Genomic DNA, 9051 nt, shown 5'->3' with positions numbered 1-9051 from the left:
ATGTGATAATCTTTGGGTAACTAAATCGTATAAGTTAAACAATACTATTTATGTATGTATCTAATTATGTATGTATTTTGGACCCGAACTTCTGGGTGGGAGTTTTGTGCAGTGCTGCGGTCCCCCCCAGTCTTATTCAGAGTTATAAGTTGATGGACTTTTCTGTCCTGCGTGGTCAAAAATTGAAGAGAAAGGCAGATCAATAAACTTCAACATTTGTTAGAGTTATTTGAGCTGCAGGTACCGCATAATATGGGTGGGTTGGGAAACAAAAATGGCCCTTCTTTTAAAATACACCTAATATTCAAAATATCTAATGCTAAACTGCTTTATCTATTATGATAGCTGGCATATTTTTTTTTAATTATGGGTTATTTTGCACGATGTGAATTGAATAAAAAGCAGAAGTAAAGGTCCTTTTAAAGATGGAGGAGGATAAAGGAACAGAGAAAGTCCTCAAGTGACATCTGGTGTACATCAGAGTTATCAACAATAAGCTTGTCATTTCTTTACCTTATTTATAAGTCTCATTTGAACATCCATTCAGAACAAGGTTTTCCTTTTGATTAATGCCTGTCTATAATTTGTTATGAAAAGTTGTGACTAGAATAACTATAAACAATGCAGCTATGTTCTCCTACCACGATAAATTTAAACAAAAGCATGTTCAGACACGACACCAATGATCTCTATGTCCTACCAATCATTTCTGATATGCATTCCACCTGAAAAATGACAAAGTAACCAACTGAGTAACTAAACCCACCGTGTGCCTATATAAGTTCCATAATATAGATGCAAGGATACAGGATAATAATGACATGTCATAGTCAGTTGACATTAAGCCACCACTTGTTTTCTCAGACTACATTATAAATATTAAAATAAAGAAAATTCCACATTGTAAAATTACGAGAGATGTTGCAGGAAACATGACACAATAGACACCTGTGATGAAAAACATAGGGTAAGATGAAAGAGATACGGCAACATACTTGCCATTTGAGTCAATGTCAAGTAAGGATTCAGTGCTGGTTTACACTGCTGAAGGGCATTTTACATACACAATAGAGTTCTGTGTACATAGAGCTTCTGATCTTTTTTTCTCATGGCATATGACATATGGATATTCCAACAAAAATACTGTAATGGACAGGTAAAGGACAAACATGAAACACAAAATCTGTCAAGCAAGAGTGAATTACAGTCAAATCCTTCAGCTCAGAAATTACAATCAAACAAGAAAAAACACTATATAGTATCAAGCTCTTAAACGTCATTCCACACTTCAAAACAAATGAAGAATTTCATAATCTATTCCGCTTCACGTGCGTTTTCTTTTGTATTTCTGTTTTCTTTTTATCACAATGTCCTTTACACTAAAAGGCCAATTTACAATTGAAGTATTGGTCATAAGACAGTAGCTAAATAAGTATTGGTATAATAAAGTATTGTTTAAAAAAAAGAACCAAAAAATGAATGAAGAAATGTTTTGCATAGGTCGCTTATAGGTAAGAAGTGTTCTGTCAATTGATCTACCATCTTAATGACGGTAGAGGGCGATAATGTTCCACAACAACTTCGTTTCATTCATAAAATCACGTTATCTCTGAAAAAAAGAAAATCTTCATCCGTCAACAATTCTTAAAATGAAAAAAAAAAATAGAACATATTGTGATACTTTACCAAAAAGACCGGATGTGACTTTTTGGTGTATACGTCAATGTAGGACTAATATAGTCTATATATGTCACGTTTTTCTAAAAGTTTGACTTCTTCGTGTTATTCTTTATTATTATTATTATTTCTATTTTACTGTATTGTTATTTATTTAGTTGGAGAAAGTTGTTTTGTTCATTTATCTAATTGCAGAACTCCTCCCTGTCTCCAAACACCGGTTTGGGTTCCTCCCCACTGACTTCTTCTCATACAGTAAAGCCCTTCAAATATTCATTCATCACCAGCTATCCAACAAACTGCAGATCCTCTTTCTGTCTAAAGAATCCCTAAACAACCGCATTTATCAGACCAAGGACTGTATACGTCATCAAGGACACTTTACCTATCCAAGATTAAATGGATATGGGACTGGATACATACGTAGAATAATTGCTTTTTTGCATTTATTAGAGACTTCTTCGCTTTAGCATCTCCGTCACTTTTGTCTGAAGAATTTGCATGATGGAATTGCTGAAGCTGCTATTCATAGTTTGCTGTGGCGCGTTTAATTCAGTACGCGCAAACGTGACTGCTGACAATACTGACAACTATTCAAATCTAGAAGATGAACTGGACAATCAAGAAAACGTTTTAACACAGGTAAATCTATTTATATTTGTTGTATTATGTTTCATGGAGAGATCTTTTAAAAACATGAAGCAATGATGCTTTGTTTTAAATGACCATACATGCATTCATCCATTATTGTCCCGTTAGCTTTTAGGAGATTATGACAAACTGAAGACTCTCTCTGAGGGCTCAGACTGTCGCTGTAAGTGTGTTGTGCGGCCTCTGAGCAGGAGCGCGTGCACGCGCATCGAAGAGGGTCATGCCAAGACAGAGGACTTCTATACAGTGGAGACAGTCACAGGTGCCAACTGTAAGAAGTGTGCCTGCATTGCCCCTCCCTCTGCCCTGAACCCCTGTGAGGGCGATTTTAGGTTTAAGAAGCTGCAAGATGCAGGAAAAGATGATGTCAAGGTAAAGGCTTTTAAGACAGAGCTAGGCTAATGATGACATTATTTCTAATTGCAGAATAAGACTATTGCTTGTATAAGAATCGGATTTTGTATTGTATTTTTAATGAAACTATAGATTTTGCAAAATTTCTAAACTGGACTTTATCCAAATGCCAGTTGAAAATGGGACTTTTTTGTCATGGTATAACTTACACGATTACATTATTTCTTTAATATAAGGTCTCCGAGAAAATCTACTCTTCATTTTAATTTAGAGTTTTGTTAATGTGCTTTTTTAAATTTCAAACTGTATTGAAGCTATTAAGTTGACTTTTCAGCTCTCAACCGTGATGGATCTTCTGGAGGGATCGTTATATGGAATGGATTTGTTAAAGCTTCACTCTGTCACAATGAAACTCCTGGAACGGGTGGAAAATATAGAGAAGGTGAGTCTTCTTACTCAACATTGATTCATGCAAACTTATAAAGTATTTTTTTTTATAACTTACTACTATAGTTCTGATTCTGACCGAGATTCACAATTATGCAGACCATTTAAGTCTTTTTTGGTTGCGAATAAATGTGACCTGCTTCCTTTGTCCAATGACACCAGAACAGCATGACGAGTAAAGTCATGGCACATTAACTGACATTAATATTTGACAGTATCGTTCCCAATAAAATGCTTTATCAAGTAACCTATGAATAATAATATGTTTGCTTACACGTAAATAGCAATTAGAATAAACATGACTACAAAATTACACCAAAAGTATTTGTGTGTGTGGATGGGTATAAAGATCCTTAAGGTAACAACTGGATGTCAAATTACCACTTTTTATGTACAGTATGATCACAGGAACAGAAATCACTTTATGCTCCCATATGTTGCCATCAGGCAAGGAATTTGATTCAGGTGAACGGGCAGAATAGCTCTTGTGTTTAAATTCTTCTACAGTCGTCATCTGGAAACCTAACAAAGGAGAAAGTAAGTGTGAAAGGTGAAAAGGCACAAGGAAAGGGCCCTCGCTCCAGCCAGCGCCAGGAGAAGAAGAAACGTCTAAATGTGCTGGAGCCCTCACTGCAGAAGAATGTGGCAGCTGCTCACACTGAGGTACAGCACAACACATTTAAACAACAACCATCCATTTTGAACACATAAACTGCTGACACAAATATACCGAAACACAAAACCTAAACTGCCTCCAAATTTCTAAAGCACAAAAAAATGTGTAAGAACACATTATTATTACACAACATCCACCTAAAAGCCGGTGTCCGACCGAGTGCTACACAGTGGAAAACATTGATTTAATTTACTGTTCCAGTAAAACAGGAAGACATCTCAACCATGAAAGGATACAGCTTTCCCACGGCATTTTTAATACACAAGTTCCCCCTCATGCAGCAGGAAACATATCAAGTGTGACATTTAATGCTGTTTATTTGATCCAGTAATTGAAAGCAGTTATAAGGTTAATCACATACATTTATGAAAGTCATAATAAAACTAATATTTAACTTTATGATATCAGAGGAAATATGAAGAGAAGTTTCTTGGGAGTCAGGGTCCCAGCAAGTCAGCGTTGAAGAAAACCAAGTCTGAGGTCAGGGAGGAGCCTCGTAAACCTGTAAAGAACGTGACAGGTCCCAACGGCATGACCATTAAAAGCATGACCTTCTACAAAGCTAAAACAATGGAGGATGCTGACGGGGAACAGCAGAGTGAGTGTCCACAACACAATTTAGTGGAATAATCCACCAATCAATCAATCTGTGGTGAAAAACAGATCTTCACTAAACAATCCCTTCATCCAAAATAGTCTAATTCCATACTGTATAGTATGCGAAAAACCAGTATGTAAAATTAGTAATATGTAGCCTGTTTTTACACAACTGTACAGTATAGTAGAAACAAATCAGTGGGTAGTTGACAAGTAGACCGTAAATATGTCCTTTGGTGATATTTAGAAAAAAACTAACAATGAAGATAAATCTCTGAAGATAAAACTACATTTTTGTTGTCACACCAAAGGACACATGTATATTATATTTGTCAACAACCCCCATATGAAAAATTAGAATGTCTGAAAGTACCAAGATGGTTATCTGCTTCTGCTGAAATGTTTCAGTTTATGTCAAACACTTTTCTAACCCACAGGAGGCCAATGAAGCCAAAAAAACGAAAAATAATTAAAAAATACTGGAAAATTGTAAGCCTGGGGTTTTTTGTTAGGTGAAGTGATAGAGGTACAAAGAATGTATTAATTGTGGTTTAATTGTACGTGTTTAAAGGAGTAGTTCCCCTTTAAAATGAAAATTTACTCCCTCTGTACCCTCTTGTCATTTCAAACCTGTATGACTTACTTTCTTCTGCAGAAAATGTTGGTAACAGAACAGCACAGCCCCCCTCTCACATATATTGCAATCGATCCAAGTGAATTGGGGGCTGTTAACAACATTCTACAAAAATCTACTTTTGTGTTCTGCGGAAGAAAGTCAAACAGGTTTGAAATGACAAGAGGGTAAAGAGGGAGTAAATGATGACTGAATTTTCATTTTGAAGGTGAACTACTCCTTTAACACTGTAAAAAATTAGACCTCAACTCATATTGACGGTTGGCAAGTTATTACTTGTGGAAACAACTGTTTCTTAAATTTACCAAACTTTTAACTAAGCCAATTGAAAAATGTAGCTGTAACTGAAAAGATTTACAGTGAAACATCTGAGTAGATTATTTTTGTTACTGTTGTTTGTGTCTCAGAGATGTACAACCACACAAGACATTTAAAAAATGCCACATATATATTGACTGACTAATCTGCAAATTTGTCCTATGATGCAACAGCAAAAATGTAATTAAGATAAATCTCTCTTATGCTCTGTTATATGAAAAAAACAATGTAATATTAACTGATTGTTTTCTTAATGTTGATCTGTCACACTTTAGGACACGTGCTGCACCCCCATTTTCAATAGAGCCAGTACTGATTTAATAGTCAAGAAGCATGTACTTTGTATTCAGTATATACTTTCACAGTACTGCCACAGATTTAAAAATAAGAAATATGGTAACTCTTTTAATATGCTGCTTAATGCATGAAAGAAATCTGTTATTTTCCTTAATTTTTAATGTGCATGTTTTTGCAAAACTTTAAGTAAATTTAAACATGGGATTACAAATCACAACATTAAGTTTACTTTGCAATACTCAAGTGAGTGAGTGAGAGCATCCAAGTTCACATCCCCTTTAATGTGTCTTCACTTAACAGTAGCCCATGAGGTTCTGACAGGTGACGGCTCAGTAGATTTAGTGATTGAAGACGATCTTAAAAAGCCAAAGTCACGTACACCTGAGACACGGCCTAGAACCACTGCAGCAGTGACACAACAGTCTTCCACAACTGACATCAACAACCACCATCCCCTACAGCCGGCTGTTTCTCTGAATGGTAACTTCACTACTGCAAACACGACCAATGTTACAAAGGAAGCTAAAGAAGAGACTGAGAAAGCCAAGAAAGGAAGCACAACTACGACAAACCTGCCAAACTCAAAGCCTTTAACTATCACAATACCACCAAGCAACTATACAGCAACCATAGCAACTCCTCTTGCATTGCCAAAGCAGCTGGCCAGTGTTACAATGGCCACAAAAAGTTCAAAACCTCTGAGCTGGGATGAAGCCACTACTGGAATGAGCACACATTCGCCCAAAACCTCCAAAGAAAAAGGTAAGCTTGATTCCAGTAACAGGTGCATGTAGATTATATGTGAAAGAGAAGCATCAAATATATTGATTCTTGTTGTTTACAGGAGTCTGCAAGGACACACTAGCAAGCATTACTGATCCTGTTACACATAACACTTATGGAAAAAATCAGGGTGCCTGGATGAAAGACCCAAAAGGCAATGGAAGAGTGATTTATGTTACAGACTACTTCTACGGGAACATGCTTCTGGAATTCCGCGATATAGACACCTTTAAGCAAGGTACATTTAAAGGGTCAGTTCACCCCAAAACAGAAATTCTGTCATCATTTGCTTCCCCTCATGTCATGTCAAACATTTATGACTTTTTATTTCTGCAGAATACAAAAGATGATGCTTGTTGGTAGCAGAAATGCTTCAGCCCCCTTTGACTTCTAATGTTTAGACAAAAATGTCAGTAGGGCCAGCCATTTTCCTTTACCAACATTCTTCTAAATATTGTTTTTGTGTTCTGCACAAGAAAGCCATGCAGGTTTGACATGACATGAGGGGAAAAAAAGAAGTTTTGTTTCGGGTGAATTATCCCTTTAAACATTCGGTTGGCGTAGTCTAACTCATACATTGTCAATGTATCATAAACATTAATAACGTGGTGTCCTCTCTTTTTCTCCCAGGGCAGTTTAGCAACTCTTACAAACTCCCCTACAATTGGATGGGCACCGGCCACGTCATCTACGGTGGCTCTTTCTACTACAACAGAGCATTTTCTCGTGACATCATCAGATATGATATCCGTCTCCGGTACGTGGCAGCGTGGACCACCCTTCACGATGCAGTGCTACAGGAGGAGGACTCCCCGGGGCAATGGACAGGACATACAGACTTTGACTTTGGTGTGGATGAGAGCGGCTTATGGTTAGTGTATCCGGCTCTGGACGAAGAAGGATTTCATCAGGAAGTGATCATTCTCAGTAAGCTAAATCCCGCAGATCTGCAGAAAGAGAAGACGTGGAGAACCGGCCTGAGGAGGAACTATTATGGAAACTGTTTCGTCATCTGTGGCGTTCTGTATGCGGTTGACAGCTTTGAGCACACACATGCAAACATCTCCTACGCGTTTGATACGCACACATATACCCAAATGATCCCCCGTCTGCCTTTTATAAACAATTACACATACAACACACAAATCGACTACAACCCAAAGGACCGTATGCTTTACGCATGGGACAATGGCCATCAGGTGACCTACAATGTAATATTTGCTTATTAACAATAATGGAACTATACATTTTATTAGGAGACTGCTTGCAGTGCCTTTTTTGTATAAAATAGGAAAATGATTATGTGTCTAAGTGGGTTGTAGATCAGTCTACATGACAGTTTTTAAAGATATTTTATAACATCTCTATTTTTGTTAGTCATTGTTTTGCCTTTTGGTCTGCTGCATGTGTTTCGTCCCTTTGTTTATCAGTGGATGTTTAAAGGGAGTTAGATCTTGAGAAATATTTTTTAAATATTCATGACAAGGTATTTTTACTGCTTAGTCGAACTGCTTATGTATATAATGTAATTTAAAATAAACTGTATAGCAAGCGCTTCTAAACTACTTGAACCTCTTTAAGCTGCACTCCACATAGCCATCCTCCCCATCTTCCAACATGATCTCACGGGAATTCAAAGCTAGGCTAATTTGTACAAATTTGGTGGATGATTTCATACGGAGTGAACTGCACAAAAACATACGATTACAAGAAAAAAGCCATCAGCAAATCGTACTAAAATGTACGAATGAAGTCTTACGAAATCATAAGAATGAGCCAGTAACGTTTTTGCCGTGAGGTTGTGTTGCATCTTCTATTACAATGGCCTGAATCATTTTTGCCTTGTTTGGCGCAAGAAAAAGTACAGTAGGTACAGAAAAAAGGTAAAGAAAGAAGTAAACTCACTTCATTTCTTAACATGTTTAAAAGCTCCACAGAGTGCCGACCTTGTGAGAATATGGTAAGGGGATATTCTTGCATTGCAATGAGGCGTATCTAAGCCCCATCATGTTGGCTTCCTTAAGAAGCGGTGGCCAGACTAAAAGAAATCAAAACAACCCATGGCTCCTCTTCCCCCATTAGAGTGAAGAAAAGAAGTCCTCTGGAACTGGCAAAACATAATAACAGGCAAAGATAGTGACCCACGGGCCAAATTCATGCCATCGTTTTTTACATCTACAAAATGGTAAGGTTAAGAATGGTGTGCAGAAAAACAAGGTGAGATGAAAAGGGAGGTCATGAATCAAATCATATTGTCAAGATTTACTAGAAATACGTCATTGTTTTGACTGTGGGCCTCTGAAGATCAAGTTTACCAGGTGTTCTTCATGGACCACTAACTGAGATATGGCCCATGAGAAAAAAAAACATTTAAGAACAGTCCTTTTAAAGACCCCATTAAATGTTTATTTACTGTCATAACGTATTTCCTGTTGAAACCAGTAGTTGGCATGAGACAAAACAGAATTTTTCTTTCCCAAAGACACGGGCATTTCGAGATGACAGTGATTCATCAGGGCATAAGGGTTGGTTTCTCGGACAGGGCTTTAGACTAGTCCTAGACTAAAATAAATGTTAGAGGTGTCTAAACTGAACACATCTTAAAATCTATCCCACA

General features: G+C 37.1%; 1 protein-coding gene across 1 annotated transcript; it reads left to right on the top strand.

Moving 5' to 3' along the window:
* The first annotated feature begins 1983 nt into the window (after positions 1–1983).
* olfml2bb (olfactomedin-like 2Bb) lies at positions 1984–7930 on the top strand. The gene is made up of 8 exons (XM_056743804.1): positions 1984–2319; positions 2437–2700; positions 3017–3124; positions 3637–3792; positions 4214–4403; positions 5952–6413; positions 6496–6672; positions 7065–7930. The coding sequence occupies exons 1-8, from the start codon at positions 2179–2181 to the stop codon at positions 7661–7663; spliced, it is 2097 nt and encodes a 698-aa protein (XP_056599782.1). The 5' UTR covers positions 1984–2178; the 3' UTR covers positions 7664–7930.
* Positions 7931–9051: the final 1121 nt, after the last annotated feature.

Source organism: Triplophysa dalaica, chromosome 3, assembly GCF_015846415.1.
Source record: "Triplophysa dalaica isolate WHDGS20190420 chromosome 3, ASM1584641v1, whole genome shotgun sequence".
Lineage (NCBI taxonomy): Eukaryota > Metazoa > Chordata > Actinopteri > Cypriniformes > Nemacheilidae > Triplophysa > Triplophysa dalaica.
The sequence above is the reverse complement of the archived record's forward strand: the minus strand, read 5'-3'. Positions and strand labels throughout refer to the sequence as shown.

Excerpts from the sequence above, each read along its gene's own strand:
- olfml2bb (XM_056743804.1), top strand. The coding sequence starts at position 2,179 with ATGATGGAATTGCTGAAGCTGCTATTCATAGTTTGCTGTGGCGCGTTT. Across the intron at positions 4,404-5,951 it reads TGCTGACGGGGAACAGCAGA|TAGCCCATGAGGTTCTGACA; the intron begins GTGAGTGTCCAC and ends TTCACTTAACAG. Across the intron at positions 6,673-7,064 it reads TATAGACACCTTTAAGCAAG|GGCAGTTTAGCAACTCTTAC; the intron begins GTACATTTAAAG and ends TTTTTCTCCCAG.